At 47.1% G+C, this 17,323-nt stretch overlaps 1 protein-coding gene across 1 annotated transcript in view; it reads left to right on the top strand.

The window, feature by feature from the left end:
• Positions 1 to 17,323, top strand: part of DRD2 (dopamine receptor D2) — a 71,727-nt gene that overhangs the window by 51,889 nt on the left and 2,515 nt on the right. Inside the window, exons 3-6 of the mRNA XM_005291348.5 lie at positions 12,073 to 12,182; positions 12,626 to 12,762; positions 13,857 to 14,047; positions 15,663 to 15,749. Coding sequence (XP_005291405.1) covers positions 12,073 to 12,182; positions 12,626 to 12,762; positions 13,857 to 14,047; positions 15,663 to 15,749 — 525 coding nt within the window. The remainder of the gene's footprint in view (positions 1 to 12,072; positions 12,183 to 12,625; positions 12,763 to 13,856; positions 14,048 to 15,662; positions 15,750 to 17,323) is intronic.

Below are 17,323 nucleotides of genomic sequence, written 5' to 3'. Positions count from 1 at the left end.
TTGTATGTGCAAAATGTAAATGCAGAGCTACTGTGTCATAATATATAAGAGAAATAGAATCACAAGTGAGCTACTTGTCACATTACAGTAGTTAGAGTGTCACTTTGGTATAAAGGAATTTTGTGCCTCTGCATGTAGAGCCGTGTTTGAGTGGCACCGTGTTCTGTGAAAGCGGAATATTCCAAATCTGCCAAGCATTTAGCTGACATCAAATGATTCTTGAAATCGTAAATAGCTAGAAAGAGCAAAGTGCAATGTGTGGGAAAGGATAATAGAAAGTACAAGGTCCTTGTTCTTCAAATCTTTAGAAAAACTTGTGTGCACGCGCCTGAGAGACAGACACAAAGAGAGAGAAAATGTTACTTTCTTTGGAGACTGGTAGACTCAGGGAATAGCATACTAAGCAATTAACCTCTTGTGCAGAGAATGATCTCAAGTTTTATGTATCATGTAAGGGCTTAAGTGGTATTTAAGTTGTACTTGGGCCTTGTGCTAGCCTTCTACACAGGGATGAGTTGCTTCCACAATGCCTAAAGTACTGGGTAAAGTTCTACTTGGGTTGCCAAAAAGTTGTTACACATGTTACTATCTGATGACTATCTGTGACCTATGTGAAATGAGCTTTGAGGGGTCTCAATCTAATTCCTGGTGGATAGGTGTCCACATCACCTTCAAAATAATTACTAATTGGCCTCTGCTTGCTGGGTATCAGGAGAAGCCAAGGATTGAATAAACTATGGAGACTGAACATCCATCCATCCATCCATCTATCTCTGACCACCGAGAGAAGATCCCTTCAATTAAGGTTAAAGAACACTGGGTGAGAGGAAAGGAAGGATACTTACTCAGCTGCTGTAGTCTCTAAATAAGTAGTAGACATCAAGGGGTATCCATGTGGAACCATTTACCGGTGCTAAATTCATCTAACAAGAAAAATAAATAAATAAATAAATGACATTTCCTTCAATATTCTCTCTTTTAGATGGACCTGTAATTGGAGATAAACTGGAGGTTTTTTCCAGAGAACTCTACACATGCAAAATTACAAAGTGAAAATTAAATTGCAGTCAAAACAAGCAAGAAGTCAGGGCTGCAATCCAGCAAAGCGATTAAGCATGTGCTTAACTTTAAGCACATGATTAGTCTAACCGAAGTCATTGGAATTATTCACATGTTTAAAGTTAAGTACTCTGCTGGCTCAAGGTGCTACAGAAGTTTAGTTATTTACTTTACAGAGGTGACACAGAAATAATACTTACTGCCAAGAGTGCTGAATACACTCAGACTGCAAATGAAAAGTCCTTTGCTGAGACCTCTGTCTGATCTATGTTTCACAGCAGGGTTCTTGATTTTAATTTACTCACTGCTGAGTTATTGGCCTTTAATATACTCTACAGCCCTGAAGTCGATTGGAAGCATTTACATAGAGCATCCCCACTAGGTGGGGAAGAGGAGTTTGCTTTATAAGACAATTGGTTGCCACTTCACTAAGAGCAGACTGGGGTTGCCCAGGTATTTGACTACTTAGGTTTAGATTTAGGGTTACCATTAGTCCGGATTCCGCCGGACATGTCCGGCTTTTCTGAGTTAAAAATAGTGTCCGGGGGGAATTTGTAAATGTCCGGACTTCCCCCCCATGCAGAGCGCGCGCGGCTGACAGGGCAGCCAGCCAGATGGTGCCACTTGCACTGGGCTCCGGCAGCCAGAAAGAGCCCCTCCTCCGCTTCCCCCTCGTCTCCCCTGCAGCTGAGATCACTCCCTCCCTACATTCGCAGATCACCGGACATTCGGGCCTCCGGCAGTCTGGAGCTCCTTCCCCTGCCCAGCGCGCTGCTTAGCGGGAACCGGGTGGGAACCGGGCTATGCGCTCCGTGGGGGAGCGCGGCAGCATGTCGGGCTGCATGTGGAGCCCGACACGCTGTTCTGAGTGGCGCGTTAAGGGGACCAGGAGGTCGGAGAAGGGGCAGGGAGGTTCTGGAGGGGGCAGTCAAGAGACAGAGAGCAGGGTTGGATGGGTCGGGAGTTCAGGGCGGGGGGCTGTCTGGGGGTTGGGGGTGTAAGGTTTTGGGCAGTCAGAGGACAGGTAGGGGGTAGGGTCCTAGGGGGGCAGTTAGGGTGGGGGGGTCTCAGGAGGGGGCAGTTAGGGGACAAGGAACAGGGAGGCTTAGGTAGGGGGTGGGGTTCTGGAGAGCAGTTAGGAGCAGGGGTCCCAGGAAGGGGCAGTCAGGAGACAGGGAGCAGAAGGGTTTAGATGGGTCGGGAGTTCTGGGGGGGGCTGTCAGGGGGCGGAGAGTGGTTGGATGGGGCGGGGGAGGCTTGGGGGTCTGTCTGGGGGTGGGGGTGTGGATAAGGGTTGGGGCAGTCAGGGGACAGGTAGAGGATAGGGTCCTAGGGGGCCAGTTAGGATGAGGGGGAAGGTCTCAGGAGGGGGCAGTCAGGGGACAAGGAGCAGGGAGGCTTAGGTAGGGGGTGGAGTCCTGGGGGGCAGTTAGGTAGGGTTACCATACGTCCGGTTTTTCCCGGACATGTCTGGCTTTTTGGTCCTCAAATCCCCGTCCAGGAGGAATTGCCAAAAAGCCGAACATGTCTGGGAAAATAGCTTTGCTGGCATCCCTGCCTCAGTCCCCTGCTTACCTTGCGGCTCCGGCAGGCTGCGAGCTGCAGGCGGATTCCCCCGCGGCGGCTGCTGCTGCTCCCCCCAGACACCTCAGCTCCGTGTAGCTGAAGAGCCGAGCTGCCTGAGCGCTACCGGCTTCACGGTTTGCCGGGCAGCCCCCAGACCTCCAGATCCTGCGCCCCCAGCCGGGCACTTCCCCTGCGCAGCCAGAGCCCGGGAGGGGAAGCGCCTGGCCGGGGGCGCAGGGTCTGGAGGTCTGGGGGCTGCCCGGCAAACCGTGAAGCCGGTAGCACTCAGGCAGCTGTTTCACGGCTGGGAGGGAGGAGGGGGAATGCGGGGCGCTCAGGGGAGGGAGTGGAATTGGGGCGGGGAAGGGGGCGGGGAAGGGGCGGGGCCAGGGCCCCATGGAGTGTCCTCTTTTTTTAATGAGGAAATATGGTAACCCTAGTTAGATTGATTAAGGGGTGGTGCATAAACTGCCCCAGAGGAACAGCGCTGAGAAGCATTGTACTTCACAGGCACCCCACACACACCCTGAGTCACAAATCCTCCCTGTGCTTTCTCCTTGCTTTGAGAAGGAGTACCCATTTGCTGCTTGCCTACACCATCCCCACACAGAGCCGGCTTGCTCCTGTGTACCCGGACCGGAGACTCGGGTAACTGCACAGCGTTGTATGCAGGGTTCTTACTTCCCTTTACTCCCCTCCATGAGTAGGTAGTCCAAGGTACAATCTAGCTCTTAATCTTTATAGAGTGCTTTGAGCTCCTCAGATGAGAGATTCTGTACAAATTCCACTTGTAATTGAATGCTATATTAAACTATACAATTTCAGATAATATTCATTATTAATATTACCCATCTCATGCACATTTTGCAACTCTTTTAATGAAGATTGCACATATCTTCAATAGTTGTTGGCAGTTTTGTTGTAGCCCTCTTGGTCCCAGGATATGAAAAGAACAAGGCAGGGGAGGTAATATTTTTTATTGGACCAACTTCTGTTGGTGGAAGGTACAAACTTCTGAAGAAAAGCTCTGTGTAGCTTGAAAGCTTGTACCTTCCACCAACAGAAGTTGGTCCAATAAAAGATCTTACTGCCCCTGCCTTGTCTCAGACACATTTAAGAAAGTGGGGATGATAATGGATTCACAATCAGAATTTGTTAATTGCCATACAAATGCACCAAAACACTTAAGCACTTGCTTAATTTTGAGCATCTGAATAGTTCCAGTTACTTCAAGGGCTTGATGCTGCAAAGTGCTGAGTGCTCTAGTCCCAGTCCTACAAACCATTTAGCCATGTGCTTACCCTTAAGCGGGTGGGTAGTCCCTCTGAAGTCAATGGGAACATGAGTGTGCTTAAAATTAAGCACGCGCTTAAGTGCTTTGCTGGATCAGACACTTAGCAGCTTCCAGGATTAAGCCTTCAGAGAACTGTTCCCATACCTCAAGTTCCACGTGTGCTTTCTTGAATCAGGGCCTGCAAGATTTGTTTGTAAGAGTAATCTAGAGTAAAAGTAAGAGTAAAAAGATTGTTAAAGCAATTGATTTACATGGTGGAATTAGCGAGAAATTACTTGTTTTTTCCCTAACCATATCAGATGCCCCATACATGTCCAGCAATACCTTGTCACACCTCATACCTAATATTAAGGACAAATGTTTGGGGAGTTTAATATCCATGTTAGCATAGGTGTAGCCCATTGCCCCATCATAACTGTTTGAAAACACTCGTCACATTTATGCACTGCAGCTGGTGTTAATTGTGCCCCCAGGTTAGGCTGTGTGCGTTCTGGTTAACTGCAGAAATCAGTTTTAACGCATCTCGAGAGGGGAGGCGGGAAGAAGAAGAGACAGGATATTTGACTGCACATCAGGAAAACTGAAAAACCAAAATCAGCAGGACACAGAATCCGTAATGAAGATTAATTCACACTTTACGTCATGCGGCTTAAACTGCTCCCCAGAAGGTAGACATCATGTTGCTGTGGGGAGCTTTCTTCTGCAATTAGTAGAGAGAAAAATCTAATCGCAGTCATGGAAGTTAGCACTGGAACAGACCTACGCAGTCACCCAGTTCATCTCCCCTGGCAGTGTCTGTATCTTTCCCTACAGAACATCTATTAGTGATTGGTCGTCAACCACTACAAGGCTGGAGGCAAATGGAAGGGATTCCATTTCGGCTACATGTACATTACAAGCTAGTGGTGTGATTCCAAGCTTCTATACATGTACCCCACTCACATTAGCTCTCATCTGAGCTAGCGGGCAGCGACGGCAAGGGCTAGCCGTCCCAAGTACAAACCCACCCACATCCCGTGGGTACTTACTTGGGACTCCTAACCCATAGTTCCATTGCCACTGCCCATGCGATCACAGCGACATGACTACTGTTAGCATGCTAGCTCAGATGAGCACTAGTGCAAGGATCACGGCCACAGCGTGTAGTGTAGACATAGCCTTAGTCATCAGTTCAATTATAAGCAAACTGGAGTCGTTACCATAGCACGTGGGACTAACTACAGCACCTGCCTTGTCTTGGGTAGGCATAACAGCAACCTGGACAGAATTCCTTTCTCCTCCCTTAAATAGAAGGTCCATAGAATGCCAAGTGACGGGAGCCCTGGTGAGGAACGTACCAAGAAGATTTAGCACTGACTTAGCATTGCATCTTCCTAATGATCCAAATTAAAGGGATTCACCTACTGGTAGAGGGACCCTTTTATTCTTCCTCTTCTTCCTACCAACTCAGTGTGCTATTGATTTCTTGCTATTGGACAGAGCCAGTGCTGCTGAAGAAATTGATTAAACTCAGATGATCTCAGGAGGCATTCTCTGCAGCACAAATGAGACTTTGGGGCTACCTACTGATTCTAATAGCTTTGGTCTGGCCCTCTTATTTCCCACTGGATATGCATTAACCCTCCCGATGGATTTCAACCCAGTGCCTGCAGAGTCCTGAGTTAACACCGCGTAACCTCTCCTATTTAAATAGCAGCTCAGCTCTAAGGCAGTGAACAAACAGGAAAGAGGAGGACATGTTCCATAATGGGGTGGTTTTCCCTTTTAGGTTCTCTTGTAAAACAAGTCCTAAGAGCTTTGAAACTTTCTGGAGAGGGCATTCCACGCCTCTGCGGCGTGCTTTCTGGCCAGTGTACGAGCTACACTGATGGAGTAGTGTAGCAATAGTGTAGACATAGCCTAAATGGACACTCATGCAAGGTTTCAGCCGGCCTCCAGCAGAGTTCAGGAAGGGATACCCCCACACAAAATGTGTTCTGGGAAGGCTTTTTTTATCTCCTTCCTGAAGCACCAAGGGTGGCCTTGGCTGGAGATGGGACTTTGGATGGGGAAAGCCAAGATTTTGAGGTGGCACTGAGCATTCTCTCTCTCAGGGGCTTGACTGGCTGGTTCTTGCTCTCATGCTGAGGGTCTAACTGATCACCATAGGTGGGGCCGGGAAGGAATTTCCCCTCCCCTGCCCCCAGTGAGATTGGCAGTGACCTTGGGTGGGTTTCACTCCCTCTGCAGTGCGTGGGTGCAGGTCACATGCCGGAATTATCTGGGTATATCTCACTTCATCACTAGCATTACTGGTGCTCCTCAGTCCCTCCTGTTTTCTTCCTGTGGCACAGAACAGTCTAGTCTCCTCTGGGCTGCGATATTTTGGTCTAATTTCATTTGTAGGGTTTACTCTTTGGGCTCAGGGTGGTGCTGGTGGCCTATGATATACGGGAGGTCAGATTCGATGATTGCGTGGTACCTTCTGGCCTTAAACTCTATGATTCTATGAGGAAACTGAGAGGGGGATGCAGATTAGGTTGAAAAAAAATGAAGGTGATCATCAACAGAGGAGGTGAAAAGCTCTGCTTGCTTTCGCACAGGTTGCTGGGATTGAGCAGGGTTTCCCCCAGAACTAGCCGTCTCTGTGAATGCCCAGTGCCTTGAACTTCATGGAATCAATTCTGCTGGCCCTGAGTCAAGGAATGGGGAAGCTGCACAGGAAGGGGTTTGCCAGAACACTGTCATTCCTTTGTCTTATTAATTAAAGGTGGGCCATAGCCTCAAAATTCAGATCCTGAGTCAAACTTTTCAGTTTGGAGATGATAATCTGGGGACCGAGGTATTGGGTTCAGACCTATCTATGCTATCAGTATTTGAATAAAACTCAGCAGAGTGACTTCCACCCCCATATGACTGGTGTTCCAAGCTGCAGCAGGTACAGAGTTCCCATCTGCTTTGTGTGATGCGAAAGGCAAGCCTGAAAAAATCAGCTTTAGGGTTTACTGCCAGGTGGTCCTTATGCAATGTGGGTGTGTTATGCTCCCCTCGGCGTGAATGGAAAATTCAGCAGTTTGCACTCTCTTTGCACAGGAGTAACTGACACTCCAAAGTGCATGGCAGCGGTGATTCGGACTCAAATTCTTTCTATTTTCAGATATTCTGACCATATTTACTGTCAGTCCAAAGTTGCACTTTCCATTTGCCTTACTGGCTACCATGTTATCTGCAGGTGGATATGCAGGACTCTTTGGTGACTCCTTCCTGAAGCTCGAAGTCCTTTCCCCAAAAGCCAGGAATGCTGAAAAACAGACGTGGATTCTGAGAAGTGCAGCCCTTGGTAGGGGAGGTGGGGGTGGAAAGAGGTTGCTGGCAGCTTTGCTGAATTTGGATAGTTTTCAAAAAAGTGCCAATTCCTAATTCTCCCCATCTGATAGAATCAGTGGTGATGTCTCTGGACAGATCTAGGGTTTGCATTCTAATAGGTCAGGTTGCTGCAGGGAGCTTCAGTGCATGGGCGTCTGGAAACTTGATCTTGAGTTGTTATTCTTATGGCAACAAAGGATCGGTGAAAAGATATGGGTGGAAGGATAGTTCCGTACCCCAAAGAGGTGTTGTGTAGATCAAATCTACTGAAAACTGGGAGGCCCTCAGATACTACAGTGATTAAGGCCACATGAAGACCTAGAGTGATAACAAGAGTTGTGCAAAAAAGGGAGGAAAATGGCATTTTGATATATGCGAAGGAATAAAATGCTTTTCATTGCACTGGAGTAATCCACAGAGACCAGGGCTCAAGTGGAAACATGTTTGTTTCTCATGAGGCTGCTGATCAGCTCTCTGCTTTGTGGGGTGGGAGTCGGGAGCGTGCAGCCCAGAGAGTCTTGGTCATCTAAACATAGGAGATAAAACTCAAACTTGAGGTTAACTGGATGGTGAAAATTTGTTCTGAACTGTGTGGTGAACTGAAGCACTTTAAGAAGACTAGCTTACCTGTTCATCAAGAAGATAAAAGTATATGGGAGCCATAACATCATGTCCTGCTATATGGTGTCATGCTAAGAAGAGAGACAGTGTCAGGTTCATGCATTCAATTAGAGCCGATTGTAAGATTTTCACTGAAAGCTTTTTGTTTTTTTGGGGGGGATGGAAAATGCTATTTTTGTCTAAACTGAAATGCTTTAAAAAGTGTCCATTTCGATAAAATTTCATTTAGAAAACAAAACCGACTTGTTTCAATGATGTCCAAACATCCCATTTTGACATTTTTGGAAAAGAATGTTTTATTTTATTTCTTTTTTAAAATGACTTTTTGAAGTGAAATTCACTGTTTTATATTTTTAAAATGATTTAAATGTTTTAAAAGATAGAAATTGGAATGAAATTATATTATTTTATCAAAATGAAATATTTCAATTTATCTGAAACTATTTAAGGATTTTTTTCCCCCATGGGAAATTTTTTTTTTAATTATTTTTGTTCATTTTGGAATGGAAAAATTTTGAAGTTGCTGAAATTCATACAAAATGGAAAATCCAATCCTGCAACACTTGACATTCAATACAAGCAACAGTTCACTTTCTGCAGAGCTTTCAGATCCTATGGAGGATTCAGCTGCAGTGTGCCCTGTATTTCATTAAAAGATCAGTTTAATAATAACTGTGTCTGTTGGGAAAATTTCAAGATTGTATTTTCCCCCCAATCCCTATTTGTATTGATCCCCCGCAATGAGACAGTCTCTCTCAGTGCCGTACATCATGTTTACTTAGACCTGACAAGAAAACTTGAAAGAACAAGACCTTGCTCCAGAGTGTCCACACACAAAAATTTAAAAAAAATTTAAAAAATGAACAAATAAAGATTTGAGAAGTGAGTGGCTGTTGGCATGAATTTCAGCACTGAGCGACTGTGAATTTGTTTCACTTGGCGTTCATTTGCAACTGGTTATTTAAGAGGGGAAAAGATAAAATGGAGGGGGAAGGGGGGGGGAAGGCCAGACAAGAGAAGCCATAATTCACCTGTGAATGTGACAGCACAGAGCAGAACAAACTCACTGAGGGTTAAGAAGCCACATTATTAATTATCACCCTAGTTAATTAACGTTTGTATGGCACTTTGAAATGTAAAGCATTGTGCACGTGCTAAGCCTCATTAACATGACCACTGGCAGGCTGTGATTGTGGTTAATGCCCCTGGGATTGGTTTGTGCTGTTCTAAACCAGGTCCACAACAATCCACTATAAATGGAAGCTCATTCTGTGAGATCCCATCATTTCGGGCTTGGCTTATGAGTTTCTCACCCATCCTTTTCAATTGGAAGAACCAAGCAGAGCTGACATAAGACGGGGTATAAATCCTTTGCTTTCTATGAGCTCATGGATACATGGTTCCTGCTGGGAACCTCTGCTTCATAAATCTAGAGAGTAGACTGAAAGCAGGCCCGTGTGTATGCTGTAGCTGTGATTTGTTGTTGACACAATGACCCCTCTGCATCCCTCTAGCCATGTGACTCACCCTGATGCATTGGGATCTTCCAATGCTTTTCCTGTATGCCACAGTGACTGAATGTTTTTCTGATATTTGAACGGGGACAAGTGCATTCACCATGGATGCTGGGAATCCCCAGAGTCGCTTGTGTCCAACAGATAAAAGGGGCTGATGGCTTACGGTTTAAAGCTGCCAAAGAAGCAGATCCCAATATCCTTTACACCACTGCAGCTAGAACAGGGATCTCTCAAATACGACTCATAAACCCATCCCATCTCAGAGAGTCTCGGGAGACATTAGGCAAACTCCTGGAGCTCAGGCTGTGGGGCTCAGAGAAAGGATCGGAGACCCAAGAATCCAGAGCAAAAGAATTACCATGGTCACCAGAGCAGATGGGACCATCTCTGCAGTAGGTGCGGCTGTCAACAATTGGAGGCTAAGATTTTCAGTACCAACAAGAGGATCCAGATGCCTAATTCCCATTAAAAATAATGCAACCTCTCAGCTTTGGTTAGGGGATGTACCGGCATGTGTGGGATGGAAGGTAACTGGATCCAGGATGCAAGAGCAGAGAGATTCCTCTCCATACAGTCTTCATTCAGTGAAAATAACTGTCTAAGGCCAGATCCTCAGCTGCTGTCCTATAGGACCATTGCACCCAGAATAACATCAAACAGCCTTAAAGTGGCCCAGGATGTAGAGAACAGACTGATGATCCAGAGTGACATTCCTGGCTCCAGCTGCAAAGTATAAGCTCAGGGTAGCTGAAGATCTGACCGCAGATGATTATTTTCACGGGGTAAAATCAAAGACTCTTTGGAGAGAACTCTCCCCTCTTTGGAGCCCTCCAGCATTCTCCAAAAAGTTACAATCTTTCACCTTTCGTTCTGACTTGGGATAAGAACAAATGTTGACATGCTGGAAGTTACATTTTTCAATCATCTCTAATAGAAGCATATATCCCAGCCCTGCCAAACTTTTGAAGTTTTTCATCCATATGCAGCCTCACACTTCACTGTGTTGGAGGACAAACGCTGCACTAATCTCACAGCATCCTCAGTGAACTCAAATTCGTTTCGTTTTTTTGCAAGCAGCTGATTACAGCTCTGGGTTCTACCTGGCTGGCAAATCTTTGCCTTCAGGCAAATTCTAATCAAGCCAACTTATTTATATGACTGTGCCCTTTAAATGGTCTTTTTTTAAATGAGTGTTCATCTATCATTCAGCCTTTAATGCAGCCTCTATCTCTCCCTCCTTCACTTCATATTGCCTACGGTTATGGGTTAGAAAGCAGAAATCACTCTGAAGAATAGATATCTTATTCATTCCAGTTCCAAATGCAGTACGACTTATTTATTTATATTAAAGGGAAGTATGCTTTTCTATCTGCACATTGGATACAATAGTTCCACTACTCACCATGAAACTTAATTGCACAATTTGGTTTTAGTAACAAGAGAAAAGAGGAGAACAGAGCTGCTAGTGACTGGAAATATTATAATTAGTCCTCTGTCTTTGTTATGTAACATAATGTGTGTCAAAGATCTTTTGTTATGAATTTAATCCATCTTCATTCATAAGAATGTGTAATGTGTGAATTATTTCTTCTATTTTTATATATGCAGAAACAATAGGCTTTTCCTGTGCTATTTCCATTACTGCACTTTGTTGAGCACAAAAATAATCTTTTAAAAATGTTCACATTTTGCTAGCTTAATTTATTAATTAATTATTATGCATTAGTTACGATACAATTTTGTTGTAACATTTTAAGGCCCCAATTAAGTCCTTGCATAAGAATGGCCATAGTGGGTCAGACCAATGGTCCGTCTAGCCCAGTATCCTGTCTCTGACAGTGGCCAGTGCCAGGTGCTTCAGAGGGAATGACCAGAACAGACAATCTTCCAGTGATTCATCCCATCATCCACTCCCAGCTTCTGGCAAACCGAGGCTAGGGACACTCAGAGCATGGCGGTACGTCCAGGGCCGGCTCTAGGCATCAGCATTCCAAACATGTGCTTGGGGTGGCCCTTTTCAAGGGGTGGCATTCCGGCTTTTTTTTTTGGTTTTTTTTTGCGCTTGGGGCGGCAAAAAACCTGGAGCCAGCTCTGGTTACATCCCTGACCATCTTGGCTGATAGCCATTGGTGGACCTATCCTCCAGGAAGTTATCTAGTTCTTTTTTTTAAATCCTGTTATAGTTTTGGCCTTCACAGCATAACTGAGTCAACTCATAGGACATCAATGGAAGTAGCATTTTCTTCGGTCCTAGGTTTGTATCTGTCATGTGGGTTGCCTAATGGGAATGTAGAGCAACAGAATGGAATTAAGAAGGGTAAAATCAGGCTCAATCGCAGGGGAAATTACAAAGGATGAGATCCTACTGGCTCGCAGCTCAGTCTCCTGGTCAAACGCCATCACTTGGGACTTTTCAAGCTAGACAGGACAAAGCACTAGAAGATATAAATAGCAAAAAATCCTGCACTGGCTCAGTGGGGTATTGACAGGATGTGACCTGAATCCCTCTCTAACTTCTATGGCCCAAATTATGCTCTCATTTAAACCAGCACGACTTCACTGAAGCCAGCAAAATTAATCTCTACACTAAGAGCAGAATTGGCCCTTAGACTCCTTCGTCCTGGCTGCTTGAATGAATGCCTTTTTCCAATTTTCTCTCTCTTCTCCAAGGTGGTCGGTGAGTGGAGATTTAGCCGGATCCACTGTGACATCTTTGTCACCCTGGACGTTATGATGTGTACTGCCAGCATCCTCAACCTCTGTGCCATCAGCATTGACAGGTGAGATCTCTCTGGGGGCAGGAGGAAGGTCCTGTCCAGCTTGGTGTGGCTGGTAGGAAGGTGAATTGCACAAAATCACTTCTTAGTGAATGTGCGTCTGCTCACTTTTCAAAATGATGGAGCAGACACCAGTGGAGCAGCAATAATCTGGAGAAGGTGCATTAGGCCACAGCATCGCTGTCTTCTCTTCAGAGGAGGGGCATTGAAAACCACATCAAATGGTCTCCACCCTCAAGCCTTCCAAAGCAAGGGGCTGCAGAGACAAGAGAGCGGGTTCCTTCCAGCTTAGACATCTCAGTTCCTGGAGATCTTCTATAGCTGAACCTGCCCCTGTGATCTCTTGGGAGCAATTTTCCCGATTTACTAACTGTCCATTCGCAGATGGTCTCTCAGCACTGGCAGCGAAATAACATGCGGGATCTTTGTCTCCATGCGGCATGCAGGTACACCGCAGTAGCAATGCCCATGCTTTATAACACACGCTACAGCTCCAGGCGCAGAGTCACTGTCATGATCTCCGTGGTCTGGGTCCTGTCCTTCGCCATCTCCTGCCCACTTCTGTTTGGTCTCAACAACACAGGTGAGCATACTGTCATCTGCGGCTGGCTACTGTGTGCGTTTCATGCTCTCTTCTGCCTCACTGGGTCCCAGAGAACTTTGTGTTATAGGGAAGGAATTAACATGACTGAATAATGAACACTAGGAGTTAAGATTTAGGTGCATGCGCACCTCTGCCAATCAAACAGCCCTGAATCTGTTGCAACTCTTGCTCTGCCAGGCCTATATCCCCCAATCAATCAGGGTTGATGTTTGTCCTCAGGCTTCTGTAGAAGAAACGTGCATAGCACTAGCCAGCATCAGCACCCAAAAAGAAGAGATACCCTTGCGTCTTAAAATCTACCACAATGATGGGCACCTTACAAATAACCAGACAGCTCCACTGGCACAGCAGCATAAGACACACTCCTATTCAACAACCTTTATTTTAGGGAAACTGGATGGTCTATGGTATGGGAATGATGGAGCCTTTCACGTACAGGTCACTGCTCTGAGTTTGGCTCAGGTTGGTAGCAAATGATCACTCATCAGTTCTAGACTCACCTCTTGGTGATCCACTTAAAGGGAGCTGGTCTCAGCCCCGTTCCTGTTGGACAGATGTCCATAGCAGAACCCCTCCCGCTCCAATAATAGCTATTGGGCAGTCTTAAAAGAGAGCCCAAGGACTGACAGAGCTCTAGAGACTGCACTCCCCTCTCAATTCCTGCAGCTGGAGATGAGGCTCCTTGGTGGGGAGCAGTCTGGGAAGTTTGCACGGCTGCAATCGTGTGGCTAGCTAGAGAATTTCAGTCTCCAGCTCTCAATCCAGCACCTTATACCTGCACTAACTGTGTGAGAAATAAATCTATTTTCCCTTGGATTAGGGCTTGGCCTGTGATTTTCAGAGGAGCCTAGGGGGCAGAGACACCCAGCTCCCATGGACTTGCAGGCAGAGTTGGGTATATGACTCATTGTGACAATCCCTCTCTTGGTTTGGAAATTATTTCGGGAGAAAGATGGGAGAGCAGCTGTTCCCATGTTCTTGTGGCTCCAGTGGTGAGAGGGTGAGAGAGAGAAATGCTGGTTCTAGCTCCTAACAGTTGGGACGATGCTCCTGCAATCTCTTGTGTCTTCCAGCCAAGAATGAGTGTATCATTGCCAATCCTGCCTTTGTTGTGTATTCCTCTATCGTCTCCTTCTACGTTCCCTTCATTGTCACCCTGCTGGTATACGTACAGATTTACGTAGTGCTCCGGAAACGCAGGAAGCGCGTCAACACCAAGCGCAACATCCACGGCCTGGACTCTGACACGCAGGCACCTCTGAAGGTAACCAGACCCCATCCCCCTCTCCCAATCACCATCTTCTTTCCTTCCTGCTCACATTATTTTCCTGACACTTCCCCCATTCCCTCCCCAATGACACTGTTTGGTCTGAATGAAACGGTGGATTGTGAGGATGGATATTGTGTCTTATGCCTTTTGGGAGTCCTGGATGGACACAGGGGTACCCCAGGACACTGGCGGAAGCTTCCCAGATCTTTTCTGACCTCCAAGGATGTTTCATCAGCAAGTCTGTGGTCGGATCTGCTTCACCCAAGCAACCCATGTTTGCTTCAGCTTTGCAGAGTCTGAGTTGGGTTTAAGATATCCAGCAAGGGCTTGAAGCTAGGGTACTTTTATTCTTTCACTTTGAGTAGGTCCCTCTGCTCCATGACCACGTGGTGGACACAATCTTTCACCATCCTGTTGGAATTTATTCCTTCAAACTGTAGCCCGGAGAGCTAACTGAAAGAGATTTTATTTAGCACAACGCAAGAAACCTAGAGGCCTGAATCCTGTAAGAGAAAATTAAATATCTTTAAGCTAGCTCTGTGGGCTACAATAACAAGGGTTGGGCCTTTCAAAGCAGCCCAGGGAATTTAGTTTTAAAATTAATAGAAGATACAAGATTAGGTTAGAAGCAGGTTAGATGAGCACCTGTCAGGGATGGTCTAGATAATATTTAATCCTGCAGGCGACTGGACTAGATGACTCCTCGAGGTCCCTTCCAGTCCTATGATCAAAACCCCTATGTAGTTTTCAAAACTTCAATCAAGGACTTCAACAACCTCCCACTTCCTTCTTTCCCGGCCACCTTTTACATATAGGGCAGAGCTTGTTGACTCTTTCCTTTCTCTTCAAATGTGGCCGTGGTGGTAGCTGGTGTCTGCCCACATTACGGTACTGAGCAATAGATTGTTGTGCAGATGACTTGCCACTACTGTAGTATCCACAGGGACGGCTATTGCCCTCTTGCAGGGATGTCCACTAGCTAGCAACTTCAACATGGCTCCCGGACAAGGAAACCTTTGGGATGTGCTCTAGCACTACAGTGATGGCAGCCCCAGACAGACACATGTAAGAACACAGCTCTTGATACTTCACACACAGTGCACGAGTGTCTGTCCTGCACAGCGCATGGCTGGCATGACACACCCGCGACGGACGATGGTGCCTTGAGGCACACACGTTAGTAGAATCCTGCAAAGTGTGCGTGGGCTGTGAGGACACTTGTCACAAATTCCCATTTTAGTAGGAAGTGAGAAATGATTAATATGGACTTGTAACTGGAGAGGAGACATCTCCAAACTGTCTCTCAGCATTTCCCTCAAAAGCCAGGTTCTAGTCAAGCAGAGCAATATGGAGACAGAGAGGTGAGGTTGGCTTGAGGAGCTACAAAGGTCCTTAAAGTGTCTTTTTCATGGTGAGAAAAGAGCTGAGAGTCCCTGGGAAACACCATCATTCACTCCTCGGAGTAATTTTCCAGACTCCTTACCTTCGTAGTCACAGCTATGTGTTTCTGCTCAGTGCCCTGTGTTTAAATTGCCACATCCCTCTTGCCAGCTCCCCTTCTAATTCCCATCTGCTTGTGTGACCTGTGTGCTGATGTTTGCCCCCTTAGGACAAATGCACTCATCCAGAAGATGTGAAGCTCTGCACTGTCATTGTCAAGTCCAACGGGAGTTTCCCAGTTAATAAGCGGAAAGTGGTAAGTGTTACAGAGGACTGTCAACTCTCCAGCACAAGCACTTTCTCCCTTTGCCTTTGCATGGTGCAGAATGAATTTAGGGTGGGTTTTTTCCCCTAGCCTAAGAAAGAAAAGTTCTGTGTTAACAAAGGGAATTCCTATGCAGCATCAAAACTTAAAGGGCGCTGTACAAGAGTTTGCCAGGGCTCGACCCTCTCCGGGCGGCGGGGAGCCACACCGACTCACTACCCACTGGTGCTTGGGTACTTTGTCCGGCTGCAGGGTCTCCCTCGGCAGCCCTTGCAATCCTGGAAGACACAGTAAGACCGACCCTGGCTCAGAGCGGGCACCAATGCGATGTCAGGGCTCAGGCCCTCAGTCAGGGCTGAGCAGCAAGCAGGAGTATTTAGCCCAGGCCCTAGGTCAGGACGGGGCAACAAACGCTGAATCAGGGGCTCAGACCCTCAGTCAGGGTTGAGCAACAATAGTAGGCCTAAGCCTCAAAAGGTCTGGGAGAGGGGGAGACGGCCACCCATGGGTTGGGTGGCGGGGGGGACACAGGCCCTCCCACTCCACTGTGTCCCAGTCCGGGGCCCTAGCAGCGGCAGAAGACCCGCTGCGGTGTCAGTGGGGATCCTGGCCGCAACACACTGACATCGGCTTTGGCAGTGCTGCAGCCAGACTGGGGTCAGCTGCCCCCAGGCTACTTCCACACTCCCCCTCGGGGCCTACCTGGGGGCTGGTGTCGGCCTCGGGGAGATCCTGGACCATGGGTTTGTCAGGCCAGGGATCGTTCGGCAAGTCCGGCGGCTCCTCCGGGTGGCGGGCGCGGGGCAGGCCCGGCGGCTCCTGGCGGCCGCCCCGGGCCGCGGAGGTTTCCCAGCCCCGAGCTAGGCTGGAGAGGTCTGGTCTCTCCGGCAGCCGGGGCCTGACTGAGCGCTGAGGGCCAGCCTTTGTACTTCCGGGTCGCCGCCTGACCCCCTGAGGGGCGGGCTCAGAGCTCCCTAGCTCCGCCCACTCCGGCCTCCAGATGCACTCTTCCCCCTCCGGGGTGGCGGGGAGCCACACCGCCTCACTACCGGCGCTCTTCCCTTTCCCCAAAGGAAGCCAGCTATTTGAACTGCAGTATCGCCAACTCCAGAGTTAAAATACCAGGACTCAGTTCCTTCACCTCCCCCAAACACCATGAGATTGTTAAAAACATCATGATTTTGAAGGCAGTTATCAATTTGGGGTTCTTTTTATTTTCCTTCTAGGTGTTTTTTATATTTTGAGGCATGAATTCCTTTTGGTTTGTTATGAAAACCTGAATAAGATAATTGAAAATGGACATTCCCCAGGAATATTTCTGTTTAGGGGGGGGAAAAAAGCCATCTTCCATTTAAACGTCCTTCTGATAGAAAATCTTCAGCCAGCTCTAGATCGGAGGCTGGTAGGTTCTCCCCTTTGATAAGCCCTATAAGATAGCGGAACGACTCAGAAGAACCAAATAAGCATTATCAGAGTCAGAAAGGCCAGTTCCTTCCAGAATAATGTTCACAGAAAAGGGATACAAATAAGGGAACTTAAGCAAAGAAATGAGCCAACATAACACT

The sequence above is a fragment of the Chrysemys picta genome, chromosome 16 (genome assembly GCF_011386835.1).
Source record: "Chrysemys picta bellii isolate R12L10 chromosome 16, ASM1138683v2, whole genome shotgun sequence".
In the NCBI taxonomy this organism is placed as follows: domain Eukaryota; kingdom Metazoa; phylum Chordata; order Testudines; family Emydidae; genus Chrysemys; species Chrysemys picta.
Note: the sequence above shows the minus strand (reverse complement) of the source record. Positions and strands in the feature narration are given on the sequence as shown.